Source organism: Coenobita brevimanus, chromosome 98 (assembly GCF_032717465.1).
Source record: "Coenobita brevimanus isolate Jiangsu-jjx chromosome 98, ASM3271746v2, whole genome shotgun sequence".
In the NCBI taxonomy this organism is placed as follows: Eukaryota; Metazoa; Arthropoda; class Malacostraca; order Decapoda; family Coenobitidae; genus Coenobita; species Coenobita brevimanus.
This window is the reverse complement of record NC_137051.1, coordinates 38573421-38593379: the sequence shown is the minus strand read 5'-3', so window position 1 is coordinate 38593379 and position 19959 is coordinate 38573421. Positions and strand designations below refer to the sequence as shown.

Below are 19959 nucleotides of genomic sequence, written 5' to 3'. Positions count from 1 at the left end.
ATGGAAGCGATTAGGACACGCCTTGGGAGAGCTACTTCATCTCGCTAAAAAACTAGACACTCCTGTTTAATGTTTTATGGCCATCAGTGTGACATACTCGATCAGACTGGCCACACTTCGCTTCCAAATTCAAGCATGGTGACGTTCAAATTCATACTGTCCATGCAGTCGCGTATTTTCCATACACTCACGTGCTGTTTGGGCAATCACGTACTGTCCACGCACTAATGCACTGTCCATGTAAATACGTACTGTTCATGCAATCACATATACTGTCCACGCAATAAAGTACTGTCCATGCAATTACGTATTTTCAGTGTCCCGATATGAGCACCGTGATTTACCGTATGGAAGAATTACCTCCACATATTGAAAAACTGTTTACCGTGGAGATACATATTCGGCCCGTCTTGGACTTTTTACAGGTATGAATAGGAACCGAATGCGATTATTTACAGCACAGCGGGTAGAAGGGAGAAGGAGTGGCAGGGAGGCAAAATGCATGTCTTCAATCAACAAATTTTCCTTTTTTGGTATATAGCTTCGTTCTGTCAGTTTCTCATATTTTTTTTTTATTTATACACCGTCTGTCACTTCACTTGCAACACCCCCCCCCCCCAAACGAAAAAGAAAGAAAGAAAAAAAAAATGTCAGTGTCAAAGGATGGCCTGCTGTCTCACGTTTGCTTAAACAACATTATCAGTGTTTTTTTCTTCGTAGTTAAGACCAGGGCACGCTTGCTTGGCCGACTGTGTGTATTTCCTAAGGTTTTGGCGGGAGAATCTTGCGTAACCTTGTGTGAGCTCCGTGCCATCAGATTTCACAGACTTTGCACCGTATAGAGGGTTAGAAAGCTTTGTAACACTTTTTCCTAGGCGATTTATTTTGTATATGGGACTTGATACCCTCCTTGGTAGGCTAATAATCCTAGCTTTTCAGTACGGGTAGAGTTAGTGAAAATATCAGAGATGAGAACATTGAACCTGTCATATGAAGAGATATAGAACTGTGGTAGAGAAGAAGTGCCTGAGAGCTTCCTCAAGTAAGGAGACGAGAGGACCCTTGTGTATGATAAAGACTCACTCTGTCTCTCTCCTGACCGGTCGTGGAGGGGCAAAACTTGGCCTGTTATACCCAAATGAACGTCCACTCTTCACGCGAACTATATGGGATGGTGAGGAAAATACGTTCAGCGTCTATCCACATTTTCTTTAGCTTCTTTGATGAATTTGCCTTGACACCTCTGTTTACATGGTGCCGTAGGTGGTCCAGTAGGAGATGTTGAGGACGAAGAAGGCGAAGGGGAAGAAGCCTCGTGAGAACTTGTCGATGTAGATGGCGATGTCCTTGCCCGTGCAGCGGTGGACCACGTACTGCGGCACCCCGGGGCTGTGGGACCTCACGCGGCTCCTGCTACGGCTCCGGCTGCGTGAGTACCCGTTGAGTCGCCCGTCTTCAGCCTGGATTTAAAATGCAGTGGAATATCAGGAAATTTTACTTTGGAATAGATAACTTTTACATGCTCAGCCTTTGTTTCTTTTATTTTGCATTAACAAGGTGAATACATTAGTTTTTCTAAAGGAAATTAGCGACGCAGATGTACTGAATAAAATCTATCTATCTGTCTGTCTGTCTATAGCCCGACGCCCTGATCCCGCAAAGGGTGACTGCAGACAAAACGCCTCCAAGTCGCTCTGTCACCCACCATTTGACAGCCCTCCCCAACTCACTCCCCCCTCCCTCATATACCTCTCAACTCCATTCCTCCACCTCATCCTCGGTCTTCCCCTTCCACCATTACTAAAATTTATCTAATAACTCCAACCAAACCTTAGTTCCTATCAATGAAATTTTTACTTCCCTCCCTCCCTCCCTCTCTCTCTCTCTCTCTCTCTCTCTCTCTCTCTCTCTTTTTACTTTTTCTCTCTGGAAATAAAGGATGTATAATTATATCCCAAATCCTAATTGTTCCTATTCAAACCTATTTCACATTTGAACTGAACATGGAATCATAAACACATTTCCGATCACTTCCATGCCGTACCGTAGAAGGACTAGGAGAGTTAGATTCTCCTTACGTCTTTTGCTCTTGCTATAGGATCAGATCTCGTTTATTTGAAAGACACTTATAACTTTGAAAGAACAAATAAGTGACAGTTCAGAAGCTTTCCATGTCTAATATATTAACTTCTACTTCTCACATTCCCATAGCTGGTTTATTTTCCTAGGCTGAGAAAGACTTAGGTTGGTATCGTCGGTTATGTAAAATCCCTAACACCTCTACACTAGCGATTTATTTTTCGATAGGGCTGGTTAATATCCTTTTGTACGTTATGCAGAGTATGGTGAGATTGCAAGGATTTACGTAACAGATGAGGACAGTGTGGCGAAACTGGAAGGATTTACGTAACACAGAAGAGGACAGTAATGAGTAATAAACAAAACTCGCTTAGGAAAAGGTGTTAAGGAGCTTCATCAGCCGATGGGACGGGCCTTAATATGTTTTTCTTGCCATAAATACGATGTTGTTTGATATACGGCATCGGGGCGGGAAGTGGCGGCCATGTTTAAACGGTAAAGCAGACGAAGTGGAACAACAAGCAAAGTTTTGTCCCTGTACCAAAAATTCCCCGCCATTTTCCTCCCGATTGTGGTGATGGGGGGTTTGAGATGACTTTTTTTTTTAATGTGATGGCAGTATGAAGCAACTAACATGACAGTATGAGAAGGGTATGAGAAGGAAAGTTACTGTCTGATGTCCAGGGAGGAATGAGCTATGTGAAAGGCAGGGCACAGTGTTGGTAGGAAATTGTCAACGTATATTTGCCCGCCATTGTACCCTCACCTCAATGCTGCCATAGAATCTCGCCTCCTGTTTTATGCTAATTTTATCGAAACTGTAGGCGCCAAAGTGTGAGCAAGCAATATGTATCTAACCTTTCTTTATTTTTGATGGCTACTCTCCGTAAAATGAGATGGAGGCTAATCACATCAAACATTTATAAAGTACATTAGTTTTCCATAAATCGCCGGAAAAACTGGGGGATTTGTTTACACCCTCGCGCGCCCAGTTTAAATTATTCTTGTTTTACCTTTTTCTCATCCAGATCCGTGAGGTCTTCGACGGAGTAGCCAGTCATGTCCTTACTCAGCGGCTCGGCGTCCATGAAGTAGTTGACGAGGCCGAACTGGAGCAGGGAGGCGAAGACGAACACGGTGCAAGAGGACATCCACACGTCTATGGCCTTGATGTAGGACACGGGCGGTAGCGAGGACTGGGACTGTTGGTTCTGCGTAGCTGGAGAGACGAGTACGAAGAGTTAGAACCAACGAACCACAACTACAATCAAGCTGGACTAACGAACCACAACTACAATCAAGCTGGACCAACGAACCACAGCTACAATCAAGCTGGACCAACGAACCACAACACCAATCAATTCACACCTCACGATTTCATAAACGATCAACAATTAGCTGCAAATTTAAGGAATCGGTTAATACTTTCAAGCTCCTATGGCTCTCTGGTGGTTTTGCGTCGCTGAAGAGGGCAAGGAAAGGGGTTGATGATGAAATGGTTAAGTATGGAACGGTTAATATTGGACCTAATGCATCCTTTTAAGCTCCTTTGGCTCACTGCTGGTTTTGGGTGGCTTAAGGAGAGTAAGAAGGGTTGATTATGGAATGGATTAGCACTCCCATTTCCATACCATTTATTTTGACCTTTTCATATCCCCATCTAGGTAAATATTGAACACCTATGGGGACATCACACACCCTAGTCACTCTCCAACTCATTCACCTACTCTCACACATGCTTCACTCTTTATAGCATTCGAGAGCTGTCCATCCACGTCAGAAAATATATCTAGTACCTTCTATAACCCCTCTCTCTTCATCCTGTCCCACAACTATATAGAAAATACCCACAAACTTCATAAAAAAAGTTACTGAAATGGAAGGTGCAGTTTACCAAATGCTCCCTAGCCTCCAGAAACAAGTATAAACCCTTTCCCGGCAATTACTGACGTCGACAACAACTTCGTGAGACGTTCAGTACCTAATGTGAGAAGTGAGGTGACGCCGAGGGTGACGCGGGCTGGGATAGCTTCGGGTTTGATCCAGAACGAGATCCAGGACATGACGACAGTGATGGCGGAGGGGACGTAGGTGTGGAACAAGTGGTACCCGAGGCGGCGACGTAAATTAAACACCACAGCCAAGCAGGTGAAGTTGCCTGAGAGAGAATTTCACCATTAGTACGGCAGAAATACAGATGAAATACAGATGAGATACTTACAGACGATCCTGGCATCTCGTAGCGAAAATATCAAACTTTGCTAACAGTATTTCAACCATACCAATACTGTAACACATTTTGATTTTTCATACTCTCTTTCATTTCGATGACGTCTTTTCATTTCGTTAGTGCTTTCTTTAGTTCATTATTGTTCTCAGAATGTAGGGGTTAAATACTTACAGCCTTTAACCCCTTCACCACGAGAGGGCGCTTCTAGGATGTATAAACTCTAGAAATGGCAAGCACAGACGAATAAAAGACGTCCTCTGGCTGAAAGAGTTAACGGCTACGTGGTAAAGGGTTTGACTGAGACCTGTGGAGTAGGTAAGGGTGCAGTCCTCGGTGTTGTTCCGGGAGATGTCCAGCTGAGGCAGTTCTATATCCGGGTTGACCACCAGCGGGTCCGTCTCGTTCCACTTAAAGACCAGGTCGTGGGTCGTGTGGGATACTGTACATCGTCACCAGCACAGAAAGGCAAAGTACAGCGTTTAAGTGTACAGAAAATTACTTACTCACATATATACTTTACATCAATGACAAAAGCCTTTATTGATAGTTTTTATGATGGTACAGCATTTATGAACACCGAAAATCACTCATATATACTTTACATCAATGCCAAAAGCCTTTATTGATAGTCTTTGTGGATGCTGAGTCTTGCTGAAGTATATATATTCAGTGTTTTGCTGTTATAAAGGAGATTGCTATAACATCATATACAGAACAATGATAGTATGAATTTGAAAAGGGTATATGGAAGCAAAAAGTGTGAGTAACGGTGAAGCAGAGGGCATGGAAAGGACAATGGGCAGTATGGAAGGGTGAGGATGGCAGCAGTATGGAAGAGTGAGGGTGGCTGCAGTATGGAAGGGTGAGGATGGCAGCAGTATGGAAGAGTGAGGAAGGCAGCAGAATGGAAGGGTGAGGGAGGCAGCAGTATGGAAGGGTGGGGGTGGCTGCAGTAAGGAAGGGTGAGGATGATGGCACTATGGAAGGGTGAGGGAGGCGGCAGTATGGAAGGGTGAGGGAGACAGCAAATGCAGTGAAAGTCTTCCTGCAACTCACGGCTCTCAATCATCATAGAACAGATTTGCGTGTCGTGGGGGTATGCCTCAAATTTCATAGCACACGACAACACCAACGTCAACCTGAAGGAGGGGGTAAAAGAAACTGTATTATCCTTCTGCTGTTTTAATACATTCGTTATCTTGTTGTTATAGACGGCCTGCAGCGACAGTATAGTTCCCAGACCCCTTATTTTTCAGTATATGTGATGATAACTAACCTCCCCCAATCCCGTGACGTTTTTTTACATTAATTTGGGGACTAAGATATTTTTGGTAAGATTAGGAAATATCTCTCGCACTGAAGGGGTTAATGAAAGCTATATCTCTAGTTCAAAAGCCTCTCCAAAGCTGGATAATATCTTCATAAGTCGCCACGAAATAAAATATGAATGAGATACTCGCGTTGAAAGGGGTAACATGGCAATTATGGCGGGAAAATGAACCAATATAGCCCAGAAGCAGACTAACTTTGCCATATAGAGGAGCGTCTTGTCGTGGTACAGCCAGAGGTAGTGGTTGGGCACGGACATCTCGTGGAAGGTGACTCTCTTGGCATTTTTGAAGAAGCAGTCCGGGCGCCAGATATTGTTGAGCCACTCCACGTCCAGGATGCGGTACTCCTCCGTCATGTTCTCCGGCAGACGCAGACGATGGTCCCGCCAACTCTGAGCCAGGAAGATGTCGGCAACGTAGGTCTGAAAGGAAATTAAATTCATATATTTAACACATGAAAGATTCGGTAGCATATACAACAAAGATTTACTGCTACACTCGAATGACTTTTTTCCTTTTATCCTATTTCTTTCTTTCTTATTTACTCTTCCTGCTTCTAGACGATCATATTCTGCTTAGTAAATACTTTTCGAAATGAAAGGGTGAAATACGGTCTTCGTTAACCCATTCAGTACGAAGTCTTTCTTAAACTGAAAAAAAAATAATAATAATTGCCAGGAAATAACAGAACTAAAATGGAAAAAAGCCGTCATTTTGAAAAGATCCATCTCTTAAATCCGGTGATGCATTTTTTGATGTTCTCGCTATCTCCTGGAGGTTGTATAAATTTTGGATAGACTTTTTGAACTGAAATATTTAGGTGGTATAGCCTCCATTAACTCCTCCATTGCACGGAATACACAACAAGTTAAATAAAATCGTTAGGTAGTGGCAGGAAATAGGGATGTTTGTCGACCTCGTGATCCCCTTCGCTCCATGAAACCACGAGAGAGAGAGAGAGAGAGAGAGAGAGAGAGAGAGAGAGAGAGAGAGAGAGAGAGAGAGAATGGTTGGACCGGCTGGAATGTTGGCAAATGTGGAGGTGAAGCAGGAAAGTAAACCCTGTGAAAACGGATGCTGCTCAGTGGTTTGAGTTCTGCGAAGGTTAATCTCAAAATATAATCTAAGAACAAATATCGTAGGACGCAAAGAAAGGCCAGGGAGGACAATAAATGGATGAGTGTTGATGGACTTGAGGTGGTGATGGGGGCGGTCATGATAGTATCCCCTGAAGAATGGGGTAATAAAAGAGATACAAGGTAGAGCAATGGATGTTGGAGCGGTCCTAATGAGAGTGGGCAGTGTTTGGAAACTCCCCGTACTGTTGTTTGCAGATGATACTGTGTTGTTAAGTGAAGACAAAGGGGAGCTGAGAGGCTTGGTGGATGAGTTTGGGAGAGTGTGTAAGAAACGGAATTTAAAGGTGAATGTAGGGAAGAGTATAGTCATGGTCTTCGAGAGAGGTGAAGTCAGTGAATGTACAGTGAGGTTGGATGGTGAGGAATTGGAAAATGTGAGTACGTTTCAGTACTTGGGTAGGGTGATGAGTAAGAATGGAAGTTTAGAGGGTGAAGTGCTTGAAAGGGTACAACAGGGAAGAGAGGTTGCTGGTTCCTTGAAAGCAATGATAAGAAACAGGGAAGTGAGCATGGAAGTGAAAAAGTTACTACATGACAGTATTGCGATACCAACTCTAACGTATGGAAGTGAAGCTTGGACCTTGTTGGAGGGACGGAAGTCAAGAGTGAGAGCAGTGGAAATGATTTATTTGAAAGGAGCATCTGGAGTCACATGGAGAGACAGACTGACAAATGAGGAAGTGCAGGAGCGTTGTGGTGCTGATGTGGATGTGATAGGAAGCGTTAGGAGAAACACATAAAGATGGTTTGGCCACGTGGAGAGGATGGAGAAAGAAAGACTGACGAGGAGAGTGTATGTGAGTGAGGTGAAGGGGGGGAGAGGGAGGGGGGGGCCAAGGATGAGATGGAGGGATGGAGTAGGGAGGTATATGAGAGAAGGGGGTGTGAACTGGGAGCAGGGCAGTGAAATGGCGGGGAGACATGGAGGCGATTTGTTTGTGGTCACCCCTTACGGGGTTAAGGCATCTGGCAATAGATAGATAGATAGAATTAAGGGTATGAGGGCTAACCGTAACAAAGAAGGTTAATTTCAAAGCCTTCTCCAACAACAAGAACAAGAAAAAGATAACCTCGCATTGCTCTCATGTGCCTGGCGTCTTGTGAGTGGAGAGGTCAAGGAAAACAGAATTTTTGGCTGCAGCTCACCATGGATTCCTCATTGATGGAGTCGACGGAGAGGACTGTGACGTGGAAGTACACGATGGTGGCGTGACCCTCGTATTTGGGCGGTCGGTTCTTGTCGTACTCCTTCAGGCCCAGGGGCAGGATGTCACGCAACACCAGCCCCGTCTGAGCTCGGACTCTGTGAACAAACACTCAAGGTATAAATAGCCTGATTCACAAACAAATTACGATCGCGCAGCACCAGCCACTCTGCGCGCGCACCCTGTAAACAAACATACGTCATCAGCAGCCAGATTCACAAATAAAATTACGATCGCGCAGCACCAGCCACTCTGCGCGCGCACCCTGTAAACAAACGCATGTCATCAGCAGCCAGATTCACAAACAAAATTACGATCGCGCAGCACCAGCCCAGTCCGCGCGCGCTCTCTGTACACAAACACACAGATTATTAGCAGCCAGATTCACAAACAAAATTACGATCTTGCAGCATCAGTCCAGTCTGCGATATGCAATAGTTCATCCATCTTAACTTGGGGGAGAGTTTCATTTTGCATCATATTTACCGTTGCTCAGTGACAGAAGAAGACAATGCTCACGGCACCACATCCACCCCATAGCACTTCTTCATGACTAGTACCGTATTCTAACGTTGATCCGTTGTTACAGTTCAGCTTTCAAGATGGAGAGCTGGCAGTTTAGACCATCTTAACCCTTTCATCCTGTGGCGTGCTTTGTTTTTTTATTTTTTCTCCCTCCAGACGATTTATGCAAACCCAATTAATGACAGTGTAATCAGGCGAAGCATAGGAATGGGGTGGAGGGATTTTGGTAATTAACTACATGAAGGAAAAGTAATTAGCGTTTAAAAGACTGTTTTATAATTAGTGTGTCCTTCCTTCTCTCTCTTATGAATCGAGAACGAAGGGAAATAGAAAGAGAGAGAGAGAGAGAGAGAGAGAGAGAGAGAGAGAGAGAGAGAGAGAGAGAGAGATTTTCTTTCGAATCTGTGAGTTTTCCCTAAATTTCTGAACTCTTGGTTCCCCTGAGTCGAATCGCCTCATCCATGCCTTACCCTCAACCCTCCCCCCAAGTTTGGTGTAAGTCGGATCGAATGTATTTAAGCTGACCTTGCCATGTGACTTTAGCTTTTGGCCTACTGTTCTAAAAAAAAAAAAAAAAAAAGAGAGAGAGAGAGCGAGAGATCAGCCCTTAGGAAGACCCTCAACTCGTCCACCAAGTCTGGTTTAAATCGGATTAATGCTGTCTCGGGTATTTTGTTTACGAACACACACACACACACACACACACACACACACACACACACACACACACACGCACACGTCTCTCGTTAGATATTCTTTACAATACAAAAAAAAATTATGTCCGTCTCAGAAACCTCACAGATGTACACAATACGATAAGGGTTTCACTAGGAGCATCTGGAAACCCATTTATAAAGGATCGAAACTCATTATTGTGATAAAAGAGTTTCCAGAGCACTTATTGTTGTGAGAAATCGTTTTGCTGTGTTTTTTGTTACATAATTGTTTGCTGTTGTTTGGTTGTGACGTGTTTGGGGTGTTTGGTAGTTGTGTGAGGTAAGGTGAAAACAGAATTATTGGTTTTGTTGTCTTTTGTACGCAATCGCTTGGTGTGCGTGTGTGTGTGTGTGTGTGTACGCGACTATTCATTCTTGGTTGAGTGTGAAGTGTTCGGTTGCTGTATGAATCAAGATTTATAAAAAGGTAAACAAACGTAACTCAGCCTCAAGGAAGATAATGAATATGAGGCCTATTTATAAAGGATCTTAACTATTTTCTAGGATAAATCTTCATACTAGTTCACTATTATAAGAGGTGAACATCCAGTCATTTGGTTATGGCTACCACCCAACGTAGTAAAATGGCTTCTTGGGTTGTGGGTACTCGTTTGGCTTATCACTCAATGCAGTCACCCCAAGGCAGTACAACATCAACTAAGTGGATAGTAGGCGCCCCCATCTACCATTATTTCCTGTTTTTCATTTATTATTCATTCTCGTGTGCTTTTTTTTTTCCTTTCTTTCTTTCTTTATGAGTGAAAACAAAGGCGTAAATTAACTTTGCCCTAACGCGCGTTCTATTTCTTGGCTTTGGAGACTTTGCAAGGTCTCTTCTCCGGCGATTTACTCCGCACATACACCTCAATATCCTCTTTTATGTTAATGATGCAAAGCTATATAAATATAAACACGATATAAACAGCATACAAGACAATGTTAAGGTGTAGTATGAAAATAAGTCGCCGAGGAAGAGTGCCGCGAAACCTCCAAAGTCACGTAAACAGAAAGTAGCAGAAAATAAAAAGAAGAAAGCCATTTAGAGGTGACGTTACAAAGGCAACTCCTCAACATCACATCACATCACATCGTTACATCACATTCCCGCGCCACGCCAGCTCGCGAGTGTTTATTGGTTTAGAGCGGCTGGTAATGGGATTTGGCAGCCTTAGTGGATTCGCCATTCAGCTGACCTCCTGATGTTGAAGGCTGAATCAGAGCGCAAAATTCTGCATCCAGTGACGGGTAAGTTTCATGGTCGACAAGGAAACAAGGTAACTAAGAATGCATCCAGAAAATTCCACCACACTATGTCACCCAGTCATCTAATTTACAGTCCAGGTCCCTAATTCGTATGCAAAATGGGTCGCTAAGGCAGGTGTTTTACGAAGCCTCCTATGCCACGTGAACGCTGCCTGATAAACAAAACGAAAGTCCATATTCTCGTCTGCTAAGGAAGCTCCCTAACGCCTTTTCCTAAGCCATTCATTTTGTTTATTACACCTTCCTGTCCTCTTGTCACAAAAATCCCTCCACAATCGTCATACTCTGCAAAAATAACGTACGCAATGATATTAGCCAGCCATATTCAAAACTAAATCACTAAGGAGCAGGCGTTAGGGAGCTTCCTTAACCAACGGGAATACAAGCCTAGGTAGGCAAGAACTACAAAATGGGAGTACAAAACAGCCAAGGTCACCAGTGTCTTTGTTAACTCTTCAAGGTCAGAGAAATAAGTTCAAACAGCTGAGAGTGGGTCATGGAAGCCTGGGAGAGTTCGGACTGTCACATTAACCCTTATATGGCCATGACAACTCTAGTATTCCATTCTGACAAGGGCATGACAACTCTAGTATTCCATTCTGACAAGGGCAAGGCGGTTTTATTTATCAGAGTGTCATTTGGAGCCTCAGAAAAATCAGAATATTAGCATTACCCGTTCGGCAGTTTGATTTCCGAAATGTATAATAGTAGTGTTATATTTTGAAATTAGGACCCACAAGCAAATCTACTTCCGATTTAATCCTAACCTAACCTAACCTAATGCCTCCCTTATATAACATTTCGAAAAACTGAATCCGTGAAATATAAATCCGGTAATCAGTAAAACTCACAATGCCAATTAACCGTCTTATGCTCGGAAGAACTCTAGTATTCTAATCCAGCTAACACCAGATTATTATTATTATTATTATTATTATTAGTAGTAGTAGTAGTAGTATCAGTTGAGAAGAGTGTCTAGGAGTGTAAGAAGGTAGAGCTGCAATTTAAAGCTACATTAATATCCATGAAGGTGATATGCAAGTTCCCTTCATTTGCAGTACCAGTTATGTAAAGAAAAAGAAATTATTATTTTTTTTTTCACACCCGCCATATAACGAGAAGACACCACTCCTTTGGCACAGCAGTTGTTTAATTTTGTTTGTTTATTTTTATTTTTTTTTCCGGAACTGCTCAGTGAATATAGCAGAGGACCAATAGTTTTATATTTTGGCTTACTCAAAGTATTATATTTTTTACGGGAAGATTTTTACATCATGACAAAACTATCTCATTTACGTTTTCCTTTTTTAACAACTTCCTTTCTTCCTCCCAACACCATAGGTCAAGGATGTTAACACTCAGACTCCTATGGCTCGTCCTTAACTAAACTGAATGGTGTTGGGGCTTGTAGTAATTAGGACTTGCGTCGATGTGAGGGTTAAATTACCGGAAGCCCCCCTCCCTTGCAGTTCTGGATACACCCTTGCATGCTGTATTTACCCGTCCGCTTCTGTCTCACCATTATCATCATCATCATCCCTATCCTCCTCCTCCTCCTCCTCCTCTAACCTTATTTCCCACTGTTAAAACCGGGGTGGGGAGGGTACAGAAGACAGGAGAAGAGAAACGCAAAATCGGAAATATTAACAGTACCTAGTCTTGCAAAGAGTCAAATTAACGATATTCTCACCTCCACCCAACAGCCTGTCATCAGAATATCATCAATTATATTCAGTCTAGCAATACCAGTCAAGTAGGGTCATTTTATCGACCGCGAGGTTAAGCAAGGAGTGTAAATATGGCCATGCGTGTTGCCTGTAATCTTCAAGCACCCATTTCTCTCCTTCGTCAGTCAGTATGCTTCCCCTTCGTCCATACGTCGCTTTCTCACAATTATTCCTCCTATCAGATCATCCTCTTAGCGATCCACACTTCCTCCTGCCTTCAGACTCGCCAACATCCATACCACCAACTTCTAATTCAAACTGAGCATACGGTTTAAAACATCAAGAAACACCCACCCATGCCTTTTGAGCTTGAGACTACTTCTATATTTTTCTGGATTCTCTGTTTACCTATCTATCTATCTGAATAAAGTTTGGGTTGAAGGTGTAACGTGCAGTGTGACGTGGAGGCGGCGCTGACATTCGCTCACGTACGTCACTCGAATCCCACTGCCAATACTTCTGACCAAGGCACGTTCTCCTCACAATTTTACCACCTTCAGACCCACGATGACATTCCCGCTTTATTCGTGCTGTTACGAGGCTATTTTATTCGGCTTAAGGGAGGTTATTGTAGCTAGGAAGGTTAGATACGGCCTTCATTAACCCTTTTACTTCTTGGGCGCTTCGCTAAAACGAATGAAAACGTGCGATGACAGTCAAAACAAAATGAAAAGAAAAGGACAATGGTACGGCTCTCATTTCCATAGCACTTCTTCGTGACTAGCACCATATTCTAGCGGAGAGATGACAGTTTTAGGCCAAGTGAGAGTGAAATGAGTATAGAAGCGATCCCGCCGTCAAGAAAATGTCTCCCTCAGGTATATTATACGGGTCGCGCGTAAATCCACCTGTATCGCGTTTACTGCACAGCCCGGGCTTCTCTCTCTCTCTCTCTCTCTCTCTCTCTCTCTCAGTCTATTACATAATCATCACTTTCAGGTCTATACATATACTCATCATTTTCTCAATAGTTCTCTCTCTCTCTCTCTCTCTCTTGTTACGTCAGCAGGTGCGGGTTTTTTCCAGACCAGCCAACAGAATGAATAAGGACCTGTGTAGAAATTAGATGGTTGTGCCTCATATTCTAGTGGAAGACTGGGACTTAGAAAAATGTAAACTATATATCTTAATGGCCGTCGTGCTGGTGATAGGCATTATATTCAGTCTAGTCATAGTTATTTGGCCTAACGCATACAATAGGATGTTAGGGTGTTGTATGCAAAATAAATCACTAAGGAAGGCTCGTTACGGAATCTCTTTGAAGGAGGTGGGAAGATTTGTGCTTTATATAGTTTTTTTTTGTGTGTGTGTGTGTGTGTGTGTGTGTATTTGTTGTAGCAAAGTTTAATGCATGTTTATGAAGTACACTATCATTATTTCCATACCGTAGCGCACCTCACCTCACATACCTGTAGAGGATATATTCCAACTCCAGGTGTGTAATGTACCTCCACTAAGGAGGTTATGTTTTTGGCGGCGTTGGTTTGTCTTATTGTTTGTTAGCACTGCTTCTCAAAAAAATTATGAACGGATTTTACTGAAATTTTTTGTAGGGGTAGGGTGTGGCCCAAGGAACAATACATTCGATTTTGGTGGTGATTTGGATCATCATCCGGATCCAGGAATTTTTTGTTTGTTTGTCCACACGATATCTCCAAAATTCTCAGTGAATTTCAATTAAATTTTGTGGAAGAGTGGGCCATGGGCCAAGAAAGAATTGATTAAATTTTGGAGTGGATCCGGATGCGGATCCGGACCCGGCAATAGCACTGGCCGAGGTTTGCGCTCTCTGAATGCATTCTGACTCATAATTCAATAAATGCAAGTGTAAAGTGTGCCCCATCCTGACTTGGAATATAAAATGATGCTTACAAATTTTTTTCATGAATTCTAATTACCCAAGACATCGTTTAACCACATGAACTTATGAAGAAAATTAACTTACAGCCAGATCGCTACTGCACCTTAGCAACACTGCCGCTAGAGAGAGAGAGAGAGAGAGAGAGAGAGAGAGAGAGAGAGAGAGAATACAAGCTCTAGGGGTGTTATTCTCTTGCAGTTAGGAAGCTTAGTAACACCTCTTCCTTACCGATTTATTTCTGATTCTGCTGCAGTACTGTGTTCTTGTGTGTTATTCATGCTTTCTATGTTGACATTAAAAAGATATTAGAAGAAAAGAAGAGGATATTGGTAGGTAGTGCACTTTGAAAACTAAATTGCTAAGAAAGAGGTGTTAGGGAGCTTCATTACCTGACTAAAATACGAACCAAGGTATTTTGAGTCCAACATAATCGCGTCATTACTATCTACCTATTTATCTATTGCCAGTCACCTTAATCCCGTAAAGGGTGGCCACAAACAAATCGCCTCCGTGTCGCCCTGTCCCCCGCCATTTCACTGCCCTGCTCCTAGCTCACACCCCCCCCTCTCACATATGCCTCTCCACTCCATCCCACCACCTCATCGTTGGCTTCCCCCTCCCTCTTCCCCTCCACCTCACTCACATACACTCTCCTCGTCAGTCTCTCGCTCTCCATCCTCTCCACATGGCGTCACTGCATTTTTATTCTATGCAAGGATAAAGGAACCAAAGGCCAGGATCCCACCAACTGTTCCCTCAAAAAAAAAAAAAAAAAAGATAACAGAGCCAAATTCAAGACCCAGAGAGAGAGAGAGAGAGGCCTCCACGCGCTAACATAGATATGGTTGGTGGATCTGTCGTGCGGTTATACAGACGTCCCTCTTCTTCTTCCCTCTTCCCGGAAGGGAGGATGGTGTAGTGCAGAATAAGGGCATTTCCAGTCTGCAGTCCACTGGGTTCACGTACAGATGAACCTAGGGCAGCAACAGCATAAAGAACAACAACAACAACAACAACAACTACTACTACTACTACTACTGCTACTACTACTACTACTACTATTACTTCTACTACTACTACTACTACTACTACTACTGCTACTTCTACTGCTGTTATACTACTACTACTACTACTGCTACTTCTACTGCTGTTATACTACTACTACTACTACTACTACTACTACTGCTACTTCTACTGCTGTTATACTACTACTACTACTACTACAAACCAGTCAACTGTGAACTGATCGAATCATTACAATGGCTGTAAATAGAATAATCAAGCAATACTTTATGCAGAAAACTAACGTGGATGCACCTACTCCCCCTTCCTTCCTCCCTTCCTTCCTTCCTTCCTTCCTTCCTTCCTTCCTTCCTTCCTTCCTCCCTTCCTTCCTTACCCCTTCTCTTACACCGAGACATGATGTAATGGGTGTACATCATGTGTGCTCTCTCCTGCAGACACTAAGTACATTTGCGTGCAGGATTAATTACGGTGTGTGTGTGTGTGTGTGTGTGTGTGTGTGTGTGTGTGTGTGTGTGTGTGTGTGTGTGTGTGTGTGTGTGTCTTTCCTCCCATGAAGAGTGTGTTTGCAGGACGTATATGACTGTGTATTCCCTTGTACAAGTGTGTGTGTGTGTGTGTGTGTGTGTGTGTGTGTGTGTGTAGGAGAGTGACGATGTGAAATTTTAAGTGTGTGTGTGTGTGTGTGTGTGTGTGTGTGTGTGTGTGTGTGTGTGATCATACTATATACGCTTCATGCACAGGCAAAATAGATGTGCACTTCTAGGCAGGTCAGAAATTAGACCTACAAGCAAACTTACTCTCAGTTCTTTCTCGTAACCATTATTATTATTATTATTATTATTATTATTATTATTATTTGCAGGAAGGGCGAGGAGAAAAGAGTACAGAGTCTTATCGCATCTCGTCTTCCTTCAGTAGACACGAACGTTAAAGACGTCGAGGTTTATATTTGAATCTCAGCTCAAAACAGGTAAGGACGGCGTGTGTGCTTGGATTATAATGGCCAGGTAGTGTAAAAAAATAAAGATAAAAGGAAAATAATATGCTGGATATGGCTAAATGGAAGGAACAGGAAATTGAATGAAAAATACGAGAGACTGGAAGAAAATGACAAGTGTGTTCGTCTCACATGCAGGCAGAAGGGAAATGAACACGTCAGATCAGGGTATAGCAGTTAAGGACATGACTCCAGTGACAGCAGAAGATGGGCAGCAAAGTAGGCTAAAGCATATGTCAGGACAAGATAAAATGCCTCACTGCATAACGAGGAAGATATAATTACAGAAAGCAGAGCAAGAGAGGATTTGCCAGAATTCCTTACATTATGCTCTCCTCTTTAGCGTTCTCCCAGGCGGCGTCATAGTCAGGGGAGTTGTACGTGGGCAAGTAGGCCTCGAGTTCCAGCATCATGTGGTAGTCGGATCTGCAAACAGCTTCCACCAGGTTCTCCAGCTGCTTGTCGACTCTCGTCATCTGGCTGTTGGTGCCATTGACCGTGAGGGCGGTGATGGTAGAGTCAGCAGGACTAATGGTGCCACATATCTCATTGTGAGAGCAATCCGGAGCTTTGTGGTCACCCTGGTGGTAGAGGTCCAGACCGCTGTCCTTCTTGTAGGTGCGGTCCAGGGAACGTAACACTGGCGTCAGGTCAGGGGTGGTGCTGCAGGCGGGGTACACCTGGGCACAGTGATCTAGTGCTGAATCCGTCAGCTTCAGTAAGTGTCCCTTCAGCTCCTCAGTGTAGTTGCCAATGAAATCATCGTCGCTCAAAGGGATAAGGTTGAAAACTATGACGCCACCATTGCTCCTTGCTAGATGGTCTAGTAAATGGCGGGTTCTTTCTGCCACCATGCTGTAGCCTTCAAAGTTGATGCTACGCAGATTAAGATATACCAGTAAGTGACGCAGTGGGTGATGCGTCTCGGCCAGTATCTGTCCCAGGTCATAGTGCTCCACCAACTGCACCTTCTGGTACTCTGTGCAGTCCCTCAGTCGATCCATAATGGACTCATCACCAACTGACCCAAAGATGATAAGATTCTGTCCAGTGGCTGCATCCTGGTCTGGCATTTTGTGGGACTTGTCTATGAAAGCAAACCCACCGTGAATCTTGTTGCTGGCCACTTCTCGCTCTCCGTCTGAGTGGCCAGTAAGGAGAGTAGGGTAGGTGTCTGGAAGGAGGCCACGCTGCCCGGGTAGTGGGATAACTGTGCCTGACACCCTGTTATAAAGCTCCTCGCTGCGGCTGTGCTCCTGGTCGTACCCCAGCACCTTGACTCCCGTGGCCTTGGTGCGGTGCTGCTGGAACGGCCCGGACAGCGGCGACAGCATGTTTACCATCAGGTCACCGGAGTTGGGTAGATGTTTCTGGGCCTCGTTAGTGAAAAAGAAAGGTTGGAACTTGGCCAGGATACCACGGAATATCCCCGCTCCAGTCTGCTGTTTGGCGTGACGCAAGTTTGGAATGAAAGGACCAAACGGTAACTTGGCGGGGATATAGGCGGGCTTCCCTTTCCTCGTCCCATTCTTTTTAGGCGATGTTTTGGATGCTTCGCCCTCGATCTCAGTTTCACTCTCGTCTCCATTCCCGTTTTCTTGGACATCCTCCTCCACGTGGGTGCCCTGTTGGCTGTCATCAGTGGCTTTGTCTGTGGATGACGTGTTGGGGGCCGGAGATTGAGTGGCGACAGTTCGAGGACGAGGGGTGGTGCTGGTGGTAGTGCTAGAGGTAGTAGTTGTTGTAGTGGTTGAGGTGGTAGTTGTTGTTGTTGTAGTCACTGTAGTAGTTGTAGGTGCGGTAGTTGTTGTTGTAGTTGTAGGTGCGGTAGTTGTTGTTGTAGTTGTAGTTGTAGGTGCGGTAGTTGTTGTTGTGGTAGTTGTAGTTGTAGGTGCAGGTTGTGTTGGTGGTGGCTCCAGTTGTGTAGGTGGCGCCTCGCTGGTGTAGCTCTTCACTGGAACCTCGATATAGTTAGAAAATTCCTCAGAGTCCCCATCTGTACCGAGTCGACTCAGATCATTTGATATGTTATTGGCATCAGACTGGAAGTTGAGGAACGACTGTGGCATGATAAAAGGACTTCCAGTGCTCTCATCTTTCTTATTATAGCCACCGTAATTGGTCCTCCTGGCTATGGTGTCGGGGCGGAAGTTTTTGTTTTGCGTATAAAGTGTTTTGCTGGATTTTCTTCGGAGGAATTTCGGTTTTGGATCATCTTGGGTACGAGGAATGAACTTTGGGGGGTTTAAAGAAGTATGGCGGCCCAGTTGTGTGTTGTCGCCACCTAGTGAATTCGACATGTGGTTTCCGTCGTCCCTGTGGCCGTACTGTCGTCCCCCTTTCTTGGGTCGGGCTGGGGTGGCGCTCGGTTGGTTGTAGAAAGAATCATCAGCCAACATACGCTCCTCCTCCCACAGATCCATATGTTTATCCTGTTTATCATTTAAAAAGTCGTATTCGCTGTTTTCACCGAAGTATTTTCTTTGGTTGAAGGTACTATCATTTTCATTCTTCTTCTTTTTGTTTGTCATCACTTCTGCTTTGTGTTTACTGTGCCGAATCCTGGTGTGGGAATCGTGCAGTACGGTGTGGGTGTAGGAGGTATGGTGATGGTGGTGACGGTGACGGTGACCGGTGCTGCTGCTGGCCTCTCCACTCACCCACACTGTATCTCGCTTCACCACGCTGATCACCATCCTCTCCACATTCTCCAACACTGTCTCGCTGTTCTCGTCCTCCCGGGATCGAGATGGGTCCTCGTTTCGACTGGTTTTGTTTACATTCGATTCCGTCTTGCAACCCTTTATTTCGTCTACCGTTATTCGGTTCTCTTCAGGTAAGCCTTGTATTTCCTTCATGGTAATTCCTATATCAGTAGTTTGCTTCTCATGACCCATTGTTTTTTCAGTGTCATCATTTTTGCTATTTTCTTTCCGTTTTAAATCGTTCTGTACTTGCTTTGCACTTACTTCACCAGTCATCTCATTTACTCTGCTCTCTTCACTCATATCTTTGTGTCCTATTTTATCCGTTTGTGCTTTTCCCTCTGTCTCGGTTATTCCCATTATTTTATCGGCAATTTCTGTCTGACTCTGCAGCCACGCAATGCTGTTCTCCTGAATTTTTGAGCCACCCATTCGTGTCGGTCTCTCTTTTTCCCTCGGCTGGACGCTGGCCTGGGGTGTGGGTGAGGTAGGGGGTGTGTTCTGGACGTGTTCTACTCCCTCCACCACTATTCCCATCCCAATCAATGCCCTCGGTACCACGACGGAGCTGGAAAAAGGTAAAATGAGGTCATACTTGGGTCACTTTTGTTCATTACGTAAATATGCAACTTTCTGTTTTGCAAATGAAAGCTAGAAAGAAAACAGCAGAAACAATTTTGCCTCTGAATTATATCACTTCAATGAAACTGCCGTCATAAATGACGTATGATTTATAATTTCATTACTGATAAAAATGTTGACCCAAATTTAACCTCATTTCACTAGCCAGGAAGTTGCATATGCCGCACAACACGGCAGGAAAAATACTACGATTTCTAGTAACCGAATAACCGACACAGCAGTACCAATGAACTCCGAGGTGTTTTGCATGTTGATAGTGATATAAAAAAAAATAGTATTATTATTTAGAATTCCTTTTTTTTTTTTTTTTTTCTGGAATGTAGGTTAATGCGGTTCCTACACCAAACTTTTCGGCTGTTCACTCAGAGGCGTAGCTAAGATTTGTAAAACAGAGTGAACGAGGGGTGGCTAAGTCCATTTACGAGATGGCTCAAGGAGAACTCTTCAGAGGGGACGGGAGATAATTTCCCGGAAATCTAGAGTGGCCGCTAGAGGGTTAGGCATATTTGAGTG

The 19959-nt window shown here is 44.0% G+C and overlaps 1 protein-coding gene across 1 annotated transcript; it reads right to left on the bottom strand.

Moving 5' to 3' along the window:
* Positions 1 to 1247: 1247 nt before the first annotated feature.
* LOC145414039 (uncharacterized) lies at positions 1248 to 19695 on the bottom strand. The gene is made up of 10 exons (XM_080283603.1): positions 19649 to 19695; positions 17851 to 19372; positions 16424 to 17724; positions 7926 to 8082; positions 5836 to 6062; positions 5366 to 5448; positions 4614 to 4748; positions 4061 to 4237; positions 3093 to 3298; positions 1248 to 1460 (listed from the first exon to the last, which is right to left on the bottom strand). Exons 1-10 carry the CDS (start codon positions 19693 to 19695, stop codon positions 1248 to 1250), a joined length of 4068 nt encoding a protein of 1355 aa, XP_080139729.1.
* Between the last annotated feature and the right edge of the window lie 264 nt (positions 19696 to 19959).

Excerpts from the sequence above, each read along its gene's own strand:
- LOC145414039 (XM_080283603.1), bottom strand. The coding sequence starts at position 19,695 with ATGCAAAACACCTCGGAGTTCATTGGTACTGCTGTGTCGGTTATTCG. Across the intron at positions 19,373-19,648 it reads ACTGCTGTGTCGGTTATTCG|CTCCGTCGTGGTACCGAGGG; the intron begins GTTACTAGAAAT and ends ACCTTTTTCCAG. Across the intron at positions 8,083-16,423 it reads GCTAAAGAGGAGAGCATAAT|AGTCCGAGCTCAGACGGGGC; the intron begins GTAAGGAATTCT and ends GTTTGTTCACAG.